This window comes from Ascaphus truei, chromosome 2, assembly GCF_040206685.1.
Source record: "Ascaphus truei isolate aAscTru1 chromosome 2, aAscTru1.hap1, whole genome shotgun sequence".
NCBI lineage: Eukaryota > Metazoa > Chordata > Amphibia > Anura > Ascaphidae > Ascaphus > Ascaphus truei.
The window spans coordinates 469,707,984-469,731,990 of NC_134484.1; the positions used below are offsets into that span (position 1 = coordinate 469,707,984).

Here is a 24,007-nt window from a genome sequence, read left to right on the forward strand (position 1 = left end):
GTACGAGCGCACACTCTGAGCACTGATCTGTACCTGCTGTACGAGCGCATACTCTGAGCACTGATCTGTTCCTGCTGTACGAGCGCATACTCTGAGCACTGATCTGTACCTGCTGTACGAGCGCATACTCTGAGCACTGATCTGTTCCTGCTGTACGAGCGCATACTCTGAGCACTGATCTGTACCTGCTGTACGAGTGCACACTCTGAGTACTGATCTGTACCTGCTGCACGAGCGCATACTCTGAGCACTGATCTGTACCTGCTGCACGAGCGCATACTCTGAGCACTGATCTGTACCTGCTGTACGAGCGCATACTCTGAGCACTGATCTGTACCTGCTGTACGAGGGCGTACTCTGAGAACTGATCTGTACCTGCTGTACGAGCGCACACTCTGAGCACTGATCTGTACCAGCTGTACGAGCGCATACTCTGAGCACTGATCTGTACCTGCTGCACGAGCGCATACTCTGAGCACTGATCTGTACCTGCTGTACGAGCGCATACTCTGAGCACTGATCTGTACCTGCTGTACGAGGGCGTACTCTGAGAACTGATCTGTACCTGCTGTACGAGCGCACACTCTGAGCACTGATCTGTACCTGCTGTACGAGCGCATACTCTGAGCACTGATCTGTACCTGCTGTACGAGCGAATACTCTGAGCACTGATCTGTACCTGCTGTACGAGCGCATACTCTGAGCACTGATCTGTACCTGCTGTACGAGCGCACACTCTGAGCACTGATCTGTTCCTGCTGTACGAGCGCATACTCTGAGCACTGATCTGTACCTGCTGTACGAGCGCATACTCTGAGCACTGATCTGTACTTGCTGTACGAGCGCATACTCTGAGCACTGATCTGTACTTGCTGTACGAGCGCATACTCTGAGCACTGATCTGTTCCTGCTGTACGAGCGCATACTCTGAGCACTGATCTGTACCTGCTGTACGAGCGCATACTCTGAGCACTGATCTGTACTTGCTGTACGAGCGCATACTCTGAGCACTGATCTGTACTTGCTGTACGAGCGCATACTCTGAGCACTGATCTGTACCTGCTGTACGAGCGCATACTCTGAGCACTGATCTGTACCTGCTGCACGAGCGCATACTCTGAGCACTGATCTGTTCCTGCTGTACGAGCGCATACTCTGAGCACTGATCTGTACCTGCTGTACGAGCGCATACTCTGAGCACTGATCTGTACCTGCTGTACGAGCGCACACTCTGAGCACTGATCTGTACCTGCTGCACGAGCGCATACTCTGAGCACTGATCTGTACCTGCTGTACGGGCGCATACTCTGAGCACTGATCTGTACCTGCTGTACGAGCGCATACTCTGAGCACTGATCTGTTCCTGCTGTACGAGCGCATACTCTGAGCACTGATCTGTACCTGCTGTACGAGCGCATACTCTGAGCACTGATCTGTACCTGCTGTACGAGCGCATACTCTGAGCACTGATCTGTATCTGCTGCACGAGCGCATACTCTGAGCACTGATCTGTACCTGCTGTACGAGCGCACACTCTGAGCACTGATCTGTACTTGCTGTACGAGCGCATACTCTGAGCACTGATCTGTACCTGCTGTACGAGCGCATACTCTGAGCACTGATCTGTACCTGCTGTACGAGAGCATACTGTGAGCACTGATCTGTGCCTGCTGTACGAGAGCATACTCTGAGCACTGATCTGTACCTGCTGCACGAGCGCATACTCTGAGCACTGATCTGTACCTGCTGTACGAGCGCATACTGTGAGCACTGATCTGTGCCTGCTGTACGAGCGCACACTCTGAGCACTGATCTGTACCTGCTGTACGAGGGCATACTCTGAGCACTGATCTGTGCCTTCTGTACGAGCGCATACTCTGAGCACTGATCTGTACCTGCTGTACGAGCGCATACTCTGAGCACTGATCTGTACCTGCTGTACGAGCGCACACTCTGAGCACTGATCTGTACCTGCTGTACGAGCGCATACTCTGAGCACTGATCTGTACCTGCTGTACAAGCGCATACTCTGAGCACTGATCTGTACCTGCTGTACGAGCGCACACTCTGAGCACTGATCTGTACCTGCTGTACGAGCGCACACTCTGAGCACTGATCTGTACCTGCTGTACGAGCGCATACTCTGAGCACTGATCTGTACCTGCTGTACGAGCGCATACTCTGAGCACTGATCTGTACCTGCTGTACGAGTGCACACTCTGAGCACTGATCTGTACCTGCTGCATGAGCGCATACTCTGAGCACTGATCTGTACCTGCTGTACGAGCGCATACTCTGAGCACTGATCTGTGCCTGCTGTACGAGCGCATACTCTGAGCACTGATCTGTACCTGCTGCACGAGCGCATACTCTGAGCACTGATCTGTTCCTGCTGTACGAGCGCATACTCTGAGCACTGATCTGTACCTGCTGTACGAGCGCATACTCTGAGCACTGATCTGTACCTGCTGCACGAGCGCATACTCTGAGCACTGATCTGTTCCTGCTGCACGAGCGCATACTCTGAGCACTGATCTGTACCTGCTGTACGAGCGCACACTCTGAGCACTGATCTGTTCCTGCTGAACGAGCGCATACTCTGAGCACTGATCTGTACCTGCTGTACGAGCGCATAGTCTGAGCACTGATCTGTACCTGCTGCACGAGCGCACACTCTGAGCACTGATCTGTACCTGCTGTACGAGCGCATAGTCTGAGCACTGATCTGTACCTGCTGTACGAGTGCACACTCTGAGTACTGATCTGTACCTGCTGCACGAGCGCATACTCTGAGCACTGATCTGTACCTGCTGCACGAGCGCATACTCTGAGCACTGATCTGTACCTGCTGTACGAGCGCATACTCTGAGCACTGATCTGTACCTGCTGTACGAGGGCGTACTCTGAGAACTGATCTGTACCTGCTGTACGAGCGCACACTCTGAGCACTGATCTGTACCAGCTGTACGAGCGCATACTCTGAGCACTGATCTGTACCTGCTGTACGAGCGCAAACTCTGAGCACTGATCTGTACCTGCTGTACGAGCGAATACTCTGAGCACTGATCTGTACCTGCTGTACGAGCGCATACTCTGAGCACTGATCTGTACCTGCTGTACGAGCGCACACTCTGAGCACTGATCTGTTCCTGCTGTACGAGCGCATACTCTGAGCACTGATCTGTACCTGCTGTACGAGCGCATACTCTGAGCACTGATCTGTACTTGCTGTACGAGCGCATACTCTGAGCACTGATCTGTACTTGCTGTACGAGCGCATACTCTGAGCACTGATCTGTTCCTGCTGTACGAGCGCATACTCTGAGCACTGATCTGTACCTGCTGTACGAGCGCATACTCTGAGCACTGATCTGTACTTGCTGTACGAGCGCATACTCTGAGCACTGATCTGTACTTGCTGTACGAGCGCATACTCTGAGCACTGATCTGTACCTGCTGTACGAGCGCATACTCTGAGCACTGATCTGTACCTGCTGCACGAGCGCATACTCTGAGCACTGATCTGTTCCTGCTGTACGAGCGCATACTCTGAGCACTGATCTGTACCTGCTGTACGAGCGCATACTCTGAGCACTGATCTGTACCTGCTGTACGAGCGCACACTCTGAGCACTGATCTGTACCTGCTGCACGAGCGCATACTCTGAGCACTGATCTGTACCTGCTGTACGGGCGCATACTCTGAGCACTGATCTGTACCTGCTGTACGAGCGCATACTCTGAGCACTGATCTGTTCCTGCTGTACGAGCGCATACTCTGAGCACTGATCTGTACCTGCTGTACGAGCGCATACTCTGAGCACTGATCTGTACCTGCTGTACGAGCGCATACTCTGAGCACTGATCTGTACCTGCTGCACGAGCGCATACTCTGAGCACTGATCTGTACCTGCTGTACGAGCGCACACTCTGAGCACTGATCTGTACTTGCTGTACGAGCGCATACTCTGAGCACTGATCTGTACCTGCTGTACGAGCGCATACTCTGAGCACTGATCTGTACCTGCTGTACGAGAGCATACTGTGAGCACTGATCTGTGCCTGCTGTACGAGAGCATACTCTGAGCACTGATCTGTACCTGCTGCACGAGCGCATACTCTGAGCACTGATCTGTACCTGCTGTACGAGCGCATACTGTGAGCACTGATCTGTGCCTGCTGTACGAGCGCACACTCTGAGCACTGATCTGTACCTGCTGTACGAGGGCATACTCTGAGCACTGATCTGTGCCTTCTGTACGAGCGCATACTCTGAGCACTGATCTGTACCTGCTGTACGAGCGCATACTCTGAGCACTGATCTGTACCTGCTGTACGAGCGCACACTCTGAGCACTGATCTGTACCTGCTGTACGAGCGCATACTCTGAGCACTGATCTGTACCTGCTGTACAAGCGCATACTCTGAGCACTGATCTGTACCTGCTGTACGAGCGCACACTCTGAGCACTGATCTGTACCTGCTGTACGAGCGCACACTCTGAGCACTGATCTGTACCTGCTGTACGAGCGCATACTCTGAGCACTGATCTGTACCTGCTGTACGAGCGCATACTCTGAGCACTGATCTGTACCTGCTGTACGAGTGCACACTCTGAGCACTGATCTGTACCTGCTGCATGAGCGCATACTCTGAGCACTGATCTGTACCTGCTGTACGAGCGCATACTCTGAGCACTGATCTGTGCCTGCTGTACGAGCGCATACTCTGAGCACTGATCTGTACCTGCTGCACGAGCGCATACTCTGAGCACTGATCTGTTCCTGCTGTACGAGCGCATACTCTGAGCACTGATCTGTACCTGCTGTACGAGCGCATACTCTGAGCACTGATCTGTACCTGCTGCACGAGCGCATACTCTGAGCACTGATCTGTTCCTGCTGCACGAGCGCATACTCTGAGCACTGATCTGTACCTGCTGTACGAGCGCACACTCTGAGCACTGATCTGTTCCTGCTGAACGAGCGCATACTCTGAGCACTGATCTGTACCTGCTGTACGAGCGCATAGTCTGAGCACTGATCTGTACCTGCTGCACGAGCGCACACTCTGAGCACTGATCTGTACCTGCTGTACGAGCGCACACTCTGAGCACTGATCTGTTCCTGCTGTACGAGCGCATACTCTGAGCACTGATCTGTACCTGCTGTACGAGCGCATACTCTGAGCACTGATCTGTTCCTGCTGTACGAGCGCATACTCTGAGCACTGATCTGTACCTGCTGTACGAGTGCACACTCTGAGTACTGATCTGTACCTGCTGCACGAGCGCATACTCTGAGCACTGATCTGTACCTGCTGCACGAGCGCATACTCTGAGCACTGATCTGTACCTGCTGTACGAGCGCATACTCTGAGCACTGATCTGTACCTGCTGTACGAGGGCATACTCTGAGAACTGATCTGTACCTGCTGTACGAGCGCACACTCTGAGCACTGATCTGTACCAGCTGTACGAGCGCATACTCTGAGCACTGATCTGTACCTGCTGTACGAGCGCATACTCTGAGCACTGATCTGTACCTGCTGTACGAGCGAATACTCTGAGCACTGATCTGTACCTGCTGTACGAGCGCATACTCTGAGCACTGATCTGTACCTGCTGTACGAGCGCACACTCTGAGCACTGATCTGTTCCTGCTGTACGAGCGCATACTCTGAGCACTGATCTGTACCTGCTGTACGAGCGCATACTCTGAGCACTGATCTGTACTTGCTGTACGAGCGCATACTCTGAGCACTGATCTGTACTTGCTGTACGAGCGCATACTCTGAGCACTGATCTGTTCCTGCTGTACGAGCGCATACTCTGAGCACTGATCTGTACCTGCTGTACGAGCGCATACTCTGAGCACTGATCTGTACTTGCTGTACGAGCGCATACTCTGAGCACTGATCTGTACTTGCTGTACGAGCGCATACTCTGAGCACTGATCTGTACCTGCTGTACGAGCGCATACTCTGAGCACTGATCTGTACCTGCTGCACGAGCGCATACTCTGAGCACTGATCTGTTCCTGCTGTACGAGCGCATACTCTGAGCACTGATCTGTACCTGCTGCACGAGCGCATACTCTGAGCACTGATCTGTTCCTGCTGTACGAGCGCATACTCTGAGCACTGATCTGTACCTGCTGTACGAGCGCATACTCTGAGCACTGATCTGTACCTGCTGTATGAGCGCATACTCTGAATACTGATCTGTACCTGCTGTACGAGCGCATACTCTGAGCACTGATCTGTTCCTGCTGTACGAGCGCACACTCTGAGCACTGATCTGTACCTGCTGCACGAGCGCATACTCTGAGCACTGATCTGTACCTGCTGTACGGGCGCATACTCTGAGCACTGATCTGTACCTGCTGTACGAGCGCATACTCTGAGCACTGATCTGTTCCTGCTGTACGAGCGCATACTCTGAGCACTGATCTGTACCTGCTGTACGAGCGCATACTCTGAGCACTGATCTGTACCTGCTGTACGAGCGCATACTCTGAGCACTGATCTGTACCTGCTGCACGAGCGCATACTCTGAGCACTGATCTGTACCTGCTGTACGAGCGCACACTCTGAGCACTGATCTGTACTTGCTGTACGAGCGCATACTCTGAGCACTGATCTGTACCTGCTGTACGAGCGCATACTCTGAGCACTGATCTGTACCTGCTGTACGAGAGCATACTGTGAGCACTGATCTGTGCCTGCTGTACGAGAGCATACTCTGAGCACTGATCTGTACCTGCTGCACGAGCGCATACTCTGAGCACTGATCTGTACCTGCTGTACGAGCGCATACTGTGAGCACTGATCTGTGCCTGCTGTACGAGCGCACACTCTGAGCACTGATCTGTACCTGCTGTACGAGCGCACACTCTGAGCACTGATCTGTACCTACTGTACGAGCGCATACTGTGAACACTGATCTGTACCTCCTGTACGAGGGCATACTCTGAGCACTGATCTGTACCTCCTGTACGAGCGCATACTCTGAGCACTGATCTGTGCCTGCTGTACGAGCGCATACTCTGAGCACTGATCTGTACCTGCTGTACGAGCGCATACTCTGAGCACTGATCTGTACCTGCTGTACGAGCGCACACTCTGAGCACTGATCTGTACCTCCTGTACGAGGGCATACTCTGAGCACTGATCTGTACCTGCTGTACGAGAGCATACTCTGAGCACTGATCTGTACCTGCTGTACGAGCGCACACTCTGAGCACTGATCTGTACCTGCAGTACGGGCGCATACTCTGAGCACTGATCTGTTCCTGCTGTACGAGCGCACACTCTGAGCACTGATCTGTACCTGCTGTACGAGCGCACACTCTGAGCACTGATATGTACCTGCTGTACGAGCGCACACTCTGAGCACTGATCTGTACCTGCTGTACGGGCGCATACTCTGAGCACTGATCTGTTCCTGCTGTACGAGCGCACACTCTGAGCACTGATCTGTACCTGCTGCACGAGCGCATACTCTGAGCACTGATCTGTACCTGCTGTACGAGCGCACACTCTGAGCACTGATCTGTACCTGCTGTACGAGCGCACACTCTGAGCACTGATCTGTTCCTGCTGTACGAGCGCACACTCTGAGCACTGATCTGTACCTGCTGTACGAGCGCACACTCTGAGCACTGATCTGTACCTGCTGTAAGAGCGTATACTCTGAGCACTGATCTGTACCTGCTGTACGAGCGCACACTCTGAGCACTGATCTGTGCCTTCTGTACGAGCGCACACTCTGAGCACTGATCTGTACCTGCTGTACGAGCGCATACTCTGAGCACTGATCTGTACCTGCTGTACGAGCGCATACTCTGAGCACTGATCTGTACTTGCTGTACGAGCGCATACTCTGAGCACTGATCTGTACCTGCTGTACGAGCGCATACTCTGAGCACTGATCTGTACCTGCTGTACGAGAGCATACTGTGAGCACTGATCTGTGCCTGCTGTACGAGAGCATACTCTGAGCACTGATCTGTACCTGCTGCACGAGCGCATACTCTGAGCACTGATCTGTACCTGCTGTACGAGCGCACACTGTGAGCACTGATCTGTGCCTGCTGTACGAGCGCACACTCTGAGCACTGATCTGTACCTGCTGTACGAGCGCACACTCTGAGCACTGATCTGTACCTACTGTACGAGCGCATACTGTGAGCACTGATCTGTACCTCCTGTACGAGGGCATACTCTGAGCACTGATCTGTACCTCCTGTACGAGCGCATACTCTGAGCACTGATCTGTGCCTGCTGTACGAGCGCATACTCTGAGCACTGATCTGTACCTGCTGTACGAGCGCATACTCTGAGCACTGATCTGTACCTGCTGTACGAGCGCACACTCTGAGCACTGATCTGTACCTCCTGTACGAGGGCATACTCTGAGCACTGATCTGTACCTGCTGTACGAGCGCATACTCTGAGCACTGATCTGTACCTGCTGTACGAGCGCACACTCTGAGCACTGATCTGTACCTGCAGTACGGGCGCATACTCTGAGCACTGATCTGTTCCTGCTGTACGAGCGCATACTCTGAGCACTGATCTGTACCTGCTGTACGAGCGCACACTCTGAGCACTGATCTGTACCTGCTGTACGAGCGCACACTCTGAGCACTGATCTGTACCTGCTGTACGGGCGCATACTCTGAGCACTGATCTGTTCCTGCTGTACGAGCGCACACTCCGAGCACTGATCTGTACCTGCTGCACGAGCGCACACTCTGAGCACTGATCTGTACCTGCTGTACGAGCGCACACTCTGAGCACTGATCTGTACCTGCTGTACGAGCGCACACTCTGAGCACTGATCTGTTCCTGCTGTACGAGCGCACACTCTGAGCACTGATCTGTACCTGCTGTACGAGCGCACACTCTGAGCACTGATCTGTACCTGCTGTACGAGCGTATACTCTGAGCACTGATCTGTACCTGCTGTACGAGCGCACACTCTGAGCACTGATCTGTGCCTTCTGTACGAGCGCACACTCTGAGCACTGATCTGTACCTGCTGTACGAGCGCATACTCTGAGCACTGATCTGTACCTGCTGTACGAGCGCATACTCTGAGCACTGATCTGTACTTGCTGTACGAGCGCATACTCTGAGCACTGATCTGTACCTGCTGTACGAGCGCATACTCTGAGCACTGATCTGTACCTGCTGTACGAGCGCACACTCTGAGCACTGATCTGTACCTGCTGTACGAGCGCACACTCTGAGCACTGATCTGTACCTGCTGCACGAGCGCATACTCTGAGCACTGATCTGTACCTGCTGTACGAGCGCATACTCTGAGCACTGATCTGTACCTGCTGTACGAGCGCACACTCTGAGCACTGATCTGTGCCTTCTGTACGAGCGCACACTCTGAGCACTGATCTGTACCTGCTGTACGAGCGCATACTCTGAGCACTGATCTGTACCTGCTGCACGAGCGCATACTCTGAGCACTGATCTGTACCTGCTGTACGAGCGCATACTCTGAGCACTGATCTGTACTTGCTGTACGAGCGCACACTCTGAGCACTGATCTGTACCTGCTGTACGAGCGCATACTCTGAGCACTGATCTGTACCTGCTGTACGAGCGCACACTCTGAGCACTGATCTGTACCTGCTGTATGAGCGCATACTCTGAGCACTGATCTGTACCTGCTGTATGAGCGCATACTCTGAGCACTGATCTGTACCTGCTGTACGAGAGCATACTCTGAGCACTGATCTGTACCTGCTGTATGAGCGCATACTCTGAGCACTGATCTGTACCTGCTGTACGAGCGCATACTCTGAGCACTGATCTGTACCTGCTGTACGAGAGCACACTCTGAGCACTGATCTGTACCTGCTGTACGAGCGCATACTCTGAGCACTGATCTGTACCTGCTGTACGAGCGCACACTCTGAGCACTGATCTGTACCTGCTGTACGAGCGCACACTCTGAGCACTGATCTGTACCTGCTGTACGAGCGCATACTCTGAGCACTGATCTGTTCCTGCTGTACGAGCGCACACTCTGAGCACTGATCTGTACCTGCTGTATGAGCGCACACTCTGAGCACTGATCTGTACCTGCTGTACGAGCGCACACTCTGAGCACTGATCTGTACCTGCTGTACGAGCGCACACTCTGAGCACTGATCTGTACCTGCTGTACGAGCGCATACTCTGAGCACTGATCTGTACCTGCTGTACGAGCGCATACTCTGAGCACTGATCTGTTCCTGCTGTACGAGCGCTTACTCTGAGCACTGATCTGTACCTGCTGTACGAGCGCATACTCTGAGCACTGATCTGTACCTGCTGTACGAGCGCACACTCTGAGCACTGATCTGTACCTGCTGTACGAGCGCACACTCTGAGCACTGATCTGTACCTGCTGTACGAGCGCATACTCTGAGCACTGATCTGTTCCTGCTGTACGAGCGCACACTCTGAGCACTGATCTGTACCTGCTGTACGAGCGCACACTCTGAGCACTGATCTGTACCTGCTTACGAGCGCACACTCTGAGCACTGATCTGTACCTGCTGTACGAGCGCACACTCTGAGCACTGATCTGTACCTGCTGTACGAGCGCATACTCTGAGCACTGATCTGTTTAACACTATGAGGCTGCTCGTTCTGATGGAAATAGAAAAGAGAGAGAGATATGCACGGATCTGTAAATATTAAAGATAAGTCGGCAGCGATCTCAGTTCCACGTGGTACCCAATACCAATGCGCATTGCTGTGGACATTGCAAGGCTGTCAGAGAAGAAGATCACTTCTCACTCAATTCTGTGGCCACAATAACCACTTCATACACACGGTGGGATACTACTGAGATACACTAATATCCTCCTCTCTACAATGATACACTGAAGGTAAAAAGTGGGAGAGATGCACTAGCTGACTCAGTATCCTTTCTTAACACAACATTGCCTGCAAGCAATTAAATGGAAGTCTGGAATCATACAGGGTCTGTACAATAAGTGACTACACCGTGCGACTAACGCTGAGTCCATGCTGAGGCGGGCTGACGCTTGTCAGTGAGCCCCTGCAGCCGCAATGAGAGCGGTTTTAGCAGGGGCTCGAGCACGCGTCCGCAGGCAAACCAGCTTCGTGACGTCACTGGCCCGCCCCCCGACACCCCCCCCCCCCCCCGGACGGTGCGCGAACTAAGGCCAGGAAAAGCACCCGCTTTCCCTCAGCCTCAGCGCGCCTCCGCACGGCTGGAGTCACCATGGACTCAGGCTTATAGTGGAGGAAAATATTGATATTTACCAAACATATATCTAATAAAGAATGGCTCGTTAACAATATCCCTCACGCTTCTAATACCCGCAGCGGCTGCTGCTGCGCCTGTGTATCCCAGGCCATTATTAACATGTAGAGCAGCACTGAGCTTACACAGACCTATGCAGTGGAATACCTTACCATAGGTTCATTATATCCACTGTGGGTGTCCACTGTGGGTGTCCACACTAATATATAATAAATCAGTAGGATAGTAGACCCCTGCATTTTTTAAGTTAGCACTTCATATCCTTTGTTATTTGCCGTTTATATGCTCGAATCAATAATATATTGAAGTAATTACTATTAAAGAATGATGTATTAACTCATTCACTACCCACTCACTGGAACTAGCATTTGGGGGTATCCGAGTGCATATCTATCTGGGATCTTCTTTTCCCTTCTTTTTGCTATGACAATTTATCCCAGTTAGCAGCTACCCCTCACAAAAAAAACATTGTTTCCACACAAGCTGGGCGAGGGTTTTCCCCTCCCCTTTTCTCTAGTATAAAGATCCAGAATACAACGGTAAAATACCGAGGGAAAGGAGACCCATGAAAGCCACGGTCGGCGAGAGTTTGGGGGTACAAATGTCTGAAATATCGCAATATTATATTGATTTTAATGGAGAGCGGGGGAACTTTTATCAGGGAGAAATCTTATAACACGGTAACCCTCGTATTACTCCCCTCCCCACCCCCCTGGAGAAGGGGGAGAGAGCATCTATTATTCCTCCTGCTCTGGGAGTAATGGGAAGTATGATTTCTCTGTCTGGCCAGCATGTTTACATGTAAACAAACATGTTACAGATAACCAGGATAAAGCTAAAGCCGGAGAGCTGACCATTATAATGGAGTTTCCGCACAGTCAATGTATTCAGGTTTATTACACTTCATCGGTAACGCAAAACCTTGGGAATCAATATTATTGTAAGAGATGTGTGCAGAGGTACGCAATGGAGACCGTTTTTAAGGTGAAATTAATATAAGCCTTTATTGCCCGTTCCTTTAAACAGCACAGCAAACAGAAATATACAAACACAACAAACGCCTATCCCTGTGTAAGGGCTAACTTACTTCCCCAGTCCCTTTCTGCAGGGCTGGAGGGATAATCCCATTACCACCGTATTCCCCAAAGTCTCTAGAGATACCTTAAAGCAGGTGGCCCTACATGTCAGTCTCTGGTAGGTTCCTGGGTCCCCTGTGTCCAGGAATATAGGTCTCTGTGTGTCTTGATCTAAGCAGAGCCTTTCTGCTCAAGACCTCTTTCCTCTTGTCAGAAAGACCCTTGTGTACTGAGGAAAATCTCTCTCCTGTTAGAAACAGGAGGCTTTTCTTTACAGTCAGGTGAAGTCTGGTTAATTGCCTGTTGCACTTAACCAGATCCCTGCTGGATTTTAGTGAGAGTTTCTTCAACAGGGATAAGTCCCTGTTACAATTATCTCCTGAGTTATTGCCATATTCAATAAGCCGGTGCTACAGTACCTAAAGATTCTGGGCCGTGACTTCCGGGTTCATATGTATAGTGTGCGAGAAGAGGAAACATTTACAATAGTAACTACAGCGGTTTCTCCCCTATCGCAAAATAACCGTGCAAAGGTGCAGTCTTAGTGCCGTAGGAGACAGTAAAACAATACACAGTTAAACCTGCTCCTGTCTACAACCCTTCTCACTAACTGACCCACACCTCTGGAATGCCCTTCCCTCAATATGCGGCAGGCACCCTCTCTCTCCACCTTTAAAACCTCAACCACCCAAGTGTACATCTGCGTTACCCCAAAGGCGCACAGCCTGATGGGGCTCCCCAAGAACTGCTCCCCTCTGCACAGGACCAGCATGCTAAGGGTTAACATGTGCTTGTACTTTGTGGAACTGCAACCCCACCCACTGGAATGTTAATGAGCCAAGAGGACACAAAGATCTTTTTGTTCACAGATGCAACAGATTCAATCCCAACCACCCCAGTGTACATCTGCGTTGCCCCAAAGGCGCACAGCTGAAGGGCAGCCAAAGGGTGTGCGCCGTTTGCTGCAGTTCGCTGATGTTAAAGCTTCTCTATTTCAATCTGAAACGCATCATCCCTTTATCCCTTGTACCCAATTCCCCAACTCTATTTGTCCATGAAATGTCTGTGAATTCACTATATAACCCTGTTCTTTTACTGTAACCATGTATTTTTTATAACGCTGTGCCCAGGACATACTTGAAAACGAGAGGTATCTCTCAATGTATTACTTCCTGGTAACACCAAACACTGGACGATCCAAGGCGCTGCGGATTTGAAATATGAAATGTATTAAACTAGACACAACGTTTCCACCTCCTTTCAGGTCTTTTTCAAGTGCTAGGAGGTGGAAACGTTGTGTCTAGTTTAATAAATGTCATATTTCGAATCCGCAGCGCCTTGGACCGTCCAGTGTTTGGTGTTATCTAGGATTTTTTCTACAGATTTCCCTGACCCAGGTGCACCGGTGTAATCGCAAGTATTTACATTTATATAGGTGTGCAGTACTGCTATTTCTTGTTACTATTACTTCCTGGTAAAATATTTTATAAATAAAATCTTAAAACACACCTTTTTAAAGCTGCAGTTCAGGCAATATCCTGCATGTGTGTGTGTGTTTTTTTTTTTTAATAAATCAGTTCTGTAGTAAGAAAAAATACTTTTAGCATTTTCTGTTTTAAAAAACAACAACTTTGAAAGACCAATTTTCTTGAATTCTATTTTAACAAGCATGCTTGTTGCTATAGCAACCATTTACATTCCCCATATTTAAAGATGTCGCCAAACTTTGCCGATCAATACACGGAGAACGAATTGACCGGCAGCTATGCAGTTCTTTAGGTAACTAGAGATTGCCCACATGAAACTATTGAAGTAAAAAAAAAAAAAAAACTAAAAATACTTTAAAAAAAAGACTGAACTGCAGCTTTAATGAAGCATATGGGGCTGATACTCTATATCTTGGATGCACTGACCCTAACACCATCCTACTGTCTGTAAATTCTCCCCACTTACCACTTAGATTGCACGCTCTTCGGGGCAGAGAACCCGTTTCCTATTGTTACTGTCATGTCTGAAGCGCTTAAAGCTGCAGTTCAGTCAATATCCTGCATGTGTGTTTTTTTTTAATAAAATCAGTTCTGTAGTAAGAAAAAATACTTTTAGCATTTTCTGTTTTTAAAAAAACAACTTTGAAAGACCAATTTTGTTGTATTCTATTTTAACAGCCATTTGCTAAGGCACTGCCCCTTCATGTCCTGTCACAAGCCCTGACACACCCCTTTGTCAGCCCTGCCCTCCTTCTAGCACATGTCAGTGCAGGAGTGCTCATGAATATTCATGAGCTTCCACTGAGAGACAGAAGCAGAAGAAAAAAATATCTCTTCTCTAATGATGTCACCAAACTTTGCCGATCAATACATGGAGAACGAATTGAGCTGCAGCTATACAGTTCTTTAGGTAAGTAGAGATTACACACATGAAACTATTGAAGTAAAAAAATAAATAAAAATTAAAAAAAAAGACTGAACTGCAACTTTAATCCCACTATGTGTTATATTATTATGTCACGTGTATTACTGCTGTGTAGCGCTATGTACCTGGATGGCGCTATATAAATAAAGGTATACATACATACATACAATAACAAACATAATACAGTACATGGTTTAAAACAGAGGGCGTTGTAGTGAGGTTGGGGCGAGAGCGCTTATGGGCGAGCGATAGTCCCGGAAACTTTGCAGTTGTAATGGAAATGTTAGGGAGCAGTATCATGTGTTAAACCTGGGGTGTGCAAACTGGGTGGGCACAAGATTTTCCTGGGGGGGAGGGGGGCACGGCGGTTACAGAGGGCCCGCGCTCTTCCCCCAAGGCATTTAAATAAAATGCCGGGGGGATCGCGTGAGGCCTCTGCAACTTCCCTTACCTGGTCTTCGGCGACGCTTCGATAAGGCAACGGGGCTTCAAATAACATGGCGTTGTGACATCACGTGAACCCGCGGCGTCATTTTACACCGGAGACAAGGTAAGGAGGTGGGAGAACAGCAGGCTGGGAAAAGTTTGCGCACCCCTGTTTAACGTATCGCCCTGCTCGGCTAATGACACAATGCGTTGTCTCGGGTCGCTGAGACACTGGAAGGAAGGGACTGTGTCAGAAGCTCTATTTTGTCATTGTGGTGACACGTTGTTCTGACAAGGAAGACTCATGGTTGTGCCAATCTGGTTTGTAGTGTAATAATACAAATGTAAGGGAGCTGACTGCAATCACGCCATTAATCTTCACATGGAACAGGAGGTAGAGGCCATACTGCTAAAGCAGGGGTGCGCAAATTTGGGTCCGCGAAATTATTGGGGTTGGCACAGCGCTTACAGAGGCCCCGCGTTCTTTCCCACAACACTTAAATAACATCCCGGGCGAGCGAGCCAGGCCTCTGTAATTCCCTCTTACCTTCTCTCCGGTGGCTTCTGGCGACGTGTCGCCACGATAACGCAGCGTCAAATTGCACTGCGTTGCCATAGCAACGCTACATCGCATGACGTTGTGACATCAAATGACGCCTCTGATGCCGGAGGAAAGGTAAGGTGGGGCGCAAGCAGGAAGGGGATACCAGGCAGCGGGGCGCAAACAAAAAAGTGTGCGCCCGCCTGTGCTAAAGGACCCCATCCTGCCATCTGATGGCAAGCGCGTGATCGTGATGTTTCACTGCGAGTTCTCTTCAGAGCGAGGGCCCATATCTGGCTGGGTTTGTAACCTGGCTACACCCCATGTAAAGCTGTGCTCAACGTTTTCATGTAAGGAACCGTGTAATAAGCCTTAATCTCCGTCAGATGGCTGTCCTGTGATGTCATTAAAGTGCCTGTGCCCTGCATCTTTCCCACTGTCACTTCCTGGGATTAGATTAAAGGCTGTGCGCCTGTGCTCTGCCTCTTTCCCAATCACTTCCTGTGATGCCATTAAAGTGCCTGTGCTCTGCCTCTTTCCCAGTCACTTCCTGTGATGTCATTAAAGTGCCTGTGCTCTGCCTCTTTCCCAGTCACTTCCTGTGATGTCATTAAAGGCTGTGCGCCTGTTCTCTGCCTCTTTCCCAGTCACTTCCTGTGATGTCATTAAAGGCTGTGCGCCTGTTCTCTGCCTCTTTCCCAGTCACTTCCTGTGATGTCATTAAAGGCTGTGCGCCTGTGCTCTGCATCTTTCCCAGTCACTTCCTGCGATGTCATTAAAGGCTGTGCCTGTGCTCTGCATCTTTCCCAGTCACTTCCTGTGATGTCATTAAAGGCTGTGCCTGTGCTCTGCATCTTTCCCAGTCACTTCCTGCGATGTCATTAAAGGCTGTGCCTGTGCTCTGCCTCTTTCCCAGTCACTTCCTGCGATGTCATTAAAGGCTGTGCCTGTGCTCTGCCTCTTTCCCAGTCACTTCCTGTGATGTCATTAAAGGCTGTGCGCCTGTGCTCTGCCTCTTTCCCAGTCACTTCCTGTGATGTCATTAAAGGCTGTGCCTGTGTACTGCATCTTTCCCAGTCACTTCCTGTGATGTCATTAAAGGCTGTGCCTGTAACTGAGACCATTTGGTAACGGGAGGCTTTGCTATGATAAAGTTGTCACTTGAATCTGTTTAGCACGGACGTATCCCGGTGTTGGAAGTATCTATTCTGCTTCTGCTGGAGCGTTTGGCAACAAAGTATAATGCAACTAATTATGGGAAGTGGAGTTTGTCATTTATGATGCAAGAATTTAGTTTAATGCAACATGGATTTTTAACATATTTATAGCTTCAATATGTTTGTTTGTTTTTTGCTTGGTATACAAGAGTACTGAGCCATGTAGCCTATCACTCACCTGTAAAATGCCACATCATAGAACCCCCCACGCTTTATTAAAAACTGCAGGAATGAGCTCTTGTTCATTAATCTACAGTGTGTTTACATTTGTATTTGTTTTGCTTCTTGCTCTAGTCTCACATCTTTGTACACAATCTTGTACGGGAGAAAGACAGAGATATGAATGTATACCCAAGTTTGTACTACCCAGACCTTAGTGGCTACTATTATACTGTATAATAAAATCCCTGCAATCGCCTGTTAGAGACGCGCAGGTAGAGTAACTGATTCAGTCTCTCTCTTACTGCGCGTCTCTTACATACAGTACAGGTGAAACAGGTAGGATTCACACAGCACAAGTCCCATTCAAACGCAGGGACCCCCGCCGTGTTTATCCGATGGTCCATTACAGCCTGCTGTGGACCATCTCGCGAAGTATTCAGTGAATTGTTCGGGGTCTTGTCCCGTGATGCGGTCGACAACTAGCAGTTGCATTGGTATGACACTGTGTGTCTGCTAACTTTTCCTCGCCCTGTGTGTACTGATTTTTTTTTTTTCTGGCTAGCTGCCTTTTTTTTTTTAAATATACTTTAAAGAACAAACTTGGCGAGGCCAAAAGCAAAAACACGTAAGCTCTTCATTTTTCTTAGATTTTTGAGTGATGATCCAGTTTGGTTTGTGAATAGTACGGGAGCCAGATTGGAGAAGGTCTAAGAGAGAAGAGACAATGGAGCAAGCGAGAGAATACAAGGTGTTTAGAGGCAAAAAGCAGGAGGGAGACCCCGGGGATAGTTAGGGGGAGACCGGGTCACAATTTTTGAGTAAAGGTATAACTGTTGTGCACTTGATGGAAGTAGGAAATGTACCAGAGCTGAGGGAGGCATTGAAATACTGTATGTGTGAGTGTAAGGATTAGAGTGGAAGCAAGTGGTTTGAGGAGATATGAGGGAATGGAATCAAGGCAAGTGGTTGGTTGGTAGAGGGTGAGGAGGAACAGTGACACTTCATTCTCTGTGACAGAGGGGGTTGGGGGGGGGGAAATAGTCAAGGAAGACAGACGACTTTGGAAGAGGCGGTGTAGAATATGAGAATACAGAGGGGATGCCTTGAGGAAGGGAATCTACCTTAGTCTTCAACTTGTCAGCAAAGTCCTGAGGTGACCTGGATTAGACTCGCGAGTGCTGATTAGTGAAGAAACGTAGCTTTGTTTAGCCTGGGAGAGGGCAGAGTTGAAACTGGACAGGATAAATGTCTAGTGAAAGCAGTCGGCCTCCAGAGAAAGAGCATGTGTGTATGGCAGTTTAGCCAAGGGCTTAGTCATACCATTGATAATTTGATTAAAGGAATAAAGGAAGTACCTGTTTTTCCTCTTAACAACCCCCCCCCCCCCCCTCAAACATTAGTTTGAGATTTTAGTTCTCTAAACTTTTTTTTTTTTTTTTTTTTAGAACACATAAAACTTTACTTTGTGAGAACAATCCCGCACACGCAATGGCTCCCATTGTACAAGAAACAATTAAAAGGCAACACTGATATAGATGCACTTTTATCCAAGGAGATTCCCCTATGCTGAAGGTAAACAATCGAAATGTATATGTAAATACATACTTAACAAAATACTGTAGGCAGTCAAGACAGCAAGAAATAAAGTGCTATTTCAGGGAAAATTCTCTTTGACGCCTTATTATTCAACGGCAGGTAAAGTACTACTCTCTAGTGTGTATAATCTGATGTCTCTGAAATTCACCATTAGTCTTAAAGCATTTCCCAAAGTCCTTACACTCGTAGGGTTTCTCTCCTATGTGGACACGATGGTGTATACAAAGCGCCGAATTCAGACGGAAACATTTCCCACATTCTGTACAGACAAATGGCTTTTCCCCAGTGTGAAGCCGCTGGTGAGCATGTAGGTTCCCCTTTGTTAAAAAGCATTTCCCACACTCATTACAGGCAAAAGGTTTCACCCCAGTGTGCATTAGCTGATGTGTGAGGAGGACGTTCTTTGACAGGAAGGATTTCCCACACTCTGTACATGCAAATGGTGTCTCACCAGTGTGACACCGATAGTGATAATTGAGGCTCTCCTTCCCTTTGTAACTTTTCCCACACTCAGTACAGACAAAAGGCCTCTCTCCTGTGTGAGTTAACTGATGCCTGTGGAGACTGCGCTTGTGACTGAACCTTCTCTCACATTCAGTACAAGCAAAAGGTTTCTCCCCAGTGTGGATTCGTTGGTGTATGTTGAGTTCATAATTCATTGAGAAACTTTTCCCACACTCTGCACAGATACAAGGCTTCTTTCCTGTGTGGCGACGAAAGTGTATAGTTAAGTTTCCATGTTGGGAGAAGCTTCTTCCACACGTTGCACAGACATAAGGCTTCACACCAGTGTGGATCCGCTCATGTTGGCGAAGTTTCTGCTTCACTCGAAAGGATTTGCCACACTCAGAACAGACAAAAGGCTTCTCCCCGGTGTGAATCCGCAGGTGTTCGAGGAGTTTACATTTTCTTTTAAAGCATTTCCCACACTCTGAACAGACAAAAGGCTTCTCTTTTTTATGGATTTGTTGGCGTTTCAGAAAGTTCCTCTTTTGCAAGAAGCTTGCATCACAGTTAGTGCAGCCAAAAGGCTTTTCTCCAGTGTGAATCATCTTATTTGAGAAACTTTTCCCACATTTAGTACAGACAAAAAGCCTCCTAGTGTGAATTTGTTGGTGTGTCAGAAGGTTTCTATTGCTCCAAAAACACCTCTCACACTTTGTACAAACAAAAGGCTTCACAATCCTGATGGGTTTTAGAAACACGTTCTGTTTTGTGCTTTTTATCAGCTTCTTCTTTGGGTGAGATTTCTGATGGGGCTTTGGGTTTTCATCTTGTAGAAAAGCTTTAGTGCTCTTCATGCTGACATGCTGCTTTTTCTGTGTATGAGACCTGATGTGTTTTTTTAAATGGCTCTTGGAAGTAAAACAAACTCCGCATTCTGTACAAGGTGGTAATTTTTGTTTCTCACATGTTCTTAATTGGCCTTTTAAAGTTCTCCTGGGTGTAATGTGTTTTACAGACTCAGGATGAGAAGAAGACCTCTCTTCTGTGTAAGATTTCCTATGCACTATAAATGGTCTTTTTTGGTTGGATATTGTGTCACATTCAAATGCTCTTCTCATCACGCGGGATTTCATTTGGTTGGGGGTTTGCAGAGCATCACAGCTTCCACTAGACTCTCTTTTATCTCTTAAGGTCTTGTTAGATTTTGTGATTTCGGATCCGTATGGAACTAAACAGTATTCGGCTGCATCACGGCTCCACTTTTGCTTCTCGTTGGGCCAGTTCTCTAAAAAAAAAACACAACATTTTCACCGTAGTTTAAGCAGAATTACTGAATGCAACCGATTTAAACCAAAAAATGTTAAGCAGAACATACTGTACTTAAGATTCAACACCAGAATGTGCTCACTTTAAAATAACATCTAATATTTACTATTAGCACCTGTGACAAATTTCAGAAACTTGTAAGTATCTTAAACTTAATTTGAAATTGCTAAAGCTCATTTGTGCCACCTCTGACCTGGTAAAAATGGGGGGGAAAATGACAGCAAGATATATAAATTGATACAAATCCTAAAATGGAGAAAATAAGAACAAACAAGGCTGCCAACAGAGTGGGGTGGGGGAAAGAGAGCCAGGACAAGTGAATGTGGGGAGCTCGGTTGGCCCGTCGGCATTGCACCTGACATCGGGGCAAACTTCTGTTGCAGACAGCCATGAGCGGCCCGCCGCACACAGGCGTGGGACAGTGACGGAGGCCCACAGCTGCTGAGAGCCGGGGTCGGCTGGCAATGAGAGGAATGTCAGCCGGGTAAATAAGGACCCATCTGCTTCGTCTGGCCCCGGCTCTCCCAAGCTGCAGGCTCCCTCACTGTCCCACGCAGGGCTCTCTCTGACTCCAGCACTCACCAGCCCACACAGCTGAGGAGAGCCGGGGCACCAGAGACCTGAGGCCATCCCCAAGGGAGGCAAGTCTGTATTTTGTACTTATTTTGGGGGGTGGGTGTTTTGTGTGTTGTGTGTGTGTGTGTGTGTGTGTGTATTGGGGGTTGGGAGGTTGTATGTATTTGAGTGGTGGGAGGAATTTGTTTATTGTGTTGGAGGGGTTGTGTGTGTGTGTGGCGGGTGTGGGGGGGGGGTCAAGGGAATGAGTGTTAGATGAGGGGGGGGATTGTAGGAGTAGGACTGATGGAGAGAGGGGTAATTGATGGAGGGGGGTATAGTGAGTGAGGGGGGTGTAAGAGGGGTTAGGAATAGAGGGTAAGAGTGATACGGAGCAGAGAAATTCATGAGAAGGGGGGTGGGGGGGAGAAACAGGAGGTGGCTGGTGAAGTGCGAAATGAGGAGGGGCTCGAAAAGTTAGCCGACATGGGGTGGGAGGTGCCCGGTCGTATCTCTAGTCCTGGGCCCCGGGAAATCGGTCTGCGGCCCTGAGGACAAAGTACATGAACTTAAGATAGTTGTGATGCATTTCTCCGTTTTGTTTCTGTTTGATAGATCTCAATATAATATGTATGCCATGTACAGATCTAGCACGACTCCCTGTCCCTGGGGAGCGGACAAAGAAGCAAGAGAGTACGGCGCCAGGGACAGTGTCTTCCACAATCGAGCTGTGGGGGGGAATTCATGCTTCCGATTGGGACCCTCGCAGAATTCATTTCCGGGTGCTGCGACAGCCACGGTCGCGTGACTGCTCGCTGCAGTGGAACCGAAGACACTTCGTCTTGATACATATGTAACCCTGACCTAACTTCTAGTGACTCACTCCAAATGGCAAGCTGATGCACATGGTGAAAAATGTTTATTGAAGACATTGATACAAACAGACAAGGTTAAAATAACACAAACTGCATTCATTTTAATCAACATTTGCCTTGAAAGGTCGCCCCCCAGTGGTTAAATGTAAGAACAAAAGTACATGTACTTGTACATGTACTTAATTGATATTTGAATTAAAACTAATGTTTGAAGTTACTTTCTTAGAATTTGTTTAATTCCAGGCCGTCTCGTTTGAGTTTGATGAATAGCTTTTGCCAATTATGTAACTTCTGAGTATGTTACAACTTGAGTAATTTGGGATACAATATTTTTAAAAACACGCTACAGAAAATATTTGAGTTTATACTGCGGTCAAAATTACACTGAAAAGTATCCAAGCCACGGCTCCCGGCTTTTTATTCTCCATTGAAAAACGCTAGGCAGCGCATATAATAGTATATAGAAAACCAGCGCATCAGAAAAAACAAGTCCTGTTTTGTAATAAAGAACTGCAGTTGATATGAACTCCTTCCATATAAACATGTGTCATAGCGTAGCCCTAATAGGGTTAGGGGACTAGTACCTAATGCCAGCGGCACCATATATGAATAGTACAGACAAGTGCATACGTGTATAATACGAGGAGTTTTCGGAAGGGCATTTTGTAGGGAAAACCAATGCACTATATTCGGGCCAATATGGTACCACTGAAAATGATCCAACAAACCTGTAGTAGACAGGGAATCTTACTCCTGTGTGTGTTAAATCGTTTGTACAACAGCGTTATAGAGAACTATAAAACTTTTACCGGTCCACAATGTTTATTTGTGGCTCTGGCCCTTAGAGGAGAAAAAGCTAAATCATTTGTTCTCATTTCTAGTAATCACAATAATTCATACCTGTTGGAAGACAATGTAGGAAAAAGGTACTTAACATGCTGCAAAATGAAAAATATGGGAACTAAAGCAAGTCCCAAGCAAAGGACCAGCAAACCTTGTCATTAATTTTATTATTATTACACCACATTGTGTGTTGCGATGCACCTCTCTGCTTCTGCCCAGAAATATTCTTTCAGTTTCACTACAGCAGTTGTTTTACCGATTAGCCCAGGGGGGCTCAACTCCAGTCCTCAAGTTCTCCCAACAGGTCAGGTTTTCAGGATATCCCTGCTTCAGCATAGGTGGCTCAATCAGTCCCTGCTTCAGCCTTTGACTGAGTCAATAATTGAGCCACCTGTGCTGAAGCTGGGATATCCTGAAAACCTGACCTGTTTGTGGCAGGGGTGTCCCTGCACTGTTTCTAATCCTAATCCCAGTGCATTTTTATTCACAGCAGTCCTGCATTTGTATGTAAAACGCAGACCTGAAAAAACAGGACTGGATTACAATCTCATGTGGACACGAGGTAAAGTGGCATTAACCCATACAAACTATTTTTCGGGTCACTTACTGATCTGAAGCTGAATAGTTTTTTCTGGTCTTGTGGCCGGTAAATCCCAAGTCATCTGGTCATTCTTTCCCGTTTTACACTTTATCCTCTGCAATAAAACCACTGGAGACCGTCCCTGGCACAAATATAACATACAATGATGTAAGTTTGAGGGTAGACCAGGAAGTGCAAAGCGTCCCCCTCTCCCAACAGTTCCCCCCACTCCACTCCCACAGCCCACGTTGTAAGAGGTACACAGCCCCCCACTCTCAGGTTTCAGGGCTTCCTTGCCCTTCCCTCAGGCTTAGCTAAAGATAGCCATGCATGAGAGTGATACTGTGTGTGCCCTAATAACCTGTCTGTGAGTCCTCTAATCACCTCTAGAGGTTCCCAGCACCTGCACCATACATCATATCCGGTTTGTGTGCACAGCCTTTCCTCCCCTCAGGGCACTGCTTCCTGTATTTGGAACACATCTTCTATTGCATGTGTTCCACACTAACCTGCACTAAAATGTCATTTCCTGCCCATGGAACGCACAGTGTTTACCAAGCGTTCCAACACCCTGGTACAGTCACAGAGAATGTAGAGAGCCCGTGCTTACTAGTGATCTCAATACAGCAAAATAATCAATCCCATTTTGAACA

The 24,007-nt window shown here is 48.4% G+C and overlaps 1 protein-coding gene across 1 annotated transcript; it reads right to left on the reverse strand.

Annotated features, from left to right (window-relative positions):
* Positions 1-18,620: 18,620 nt before the first annotated feature.
* Positions 18,621-23,781, reverse strand: LOC142488350 (uncharacterized). Its single transcript, XM_075588763.1, has 3 exons — positions 23,739-23,781; positions 23,382-23,496; positions 18,621-20,460 (listed from the first exon to the last, which is right to left on the reverse strand). Exons 2-3 carry the CDS (start codon positions 23,434-23,436, stop codon positions 18,836-18,838), a joined length of 1,680 nt encoding a protein of 559 aa, XP_075444878.1. The 5' UTR covers positions 23,437-23,496; positions 23,739-23,781; the 3' UTR covers positions 18,621-18,835.
* Positions 23,782-24,007: the final 226 nt, after the last annotated feature.

Excerpts from the sequence above, each read along its gene's own strand:
- LOC142488350 (XM_075588763.1), bottom strand. The coding sequence starts at position 23,436 with ATGACTTGGGATTTACCGGCCACAAGACCAGAAAAAACTATTCAGCTT. Across the intron at positions 20,461-23,381 it reads AACTATTCAGCTTCAGATCA|AGAACTGGCCCAACGAGAAG; the intron begins GTAAGTGACCCG and ends TTTTTTTTTTAG.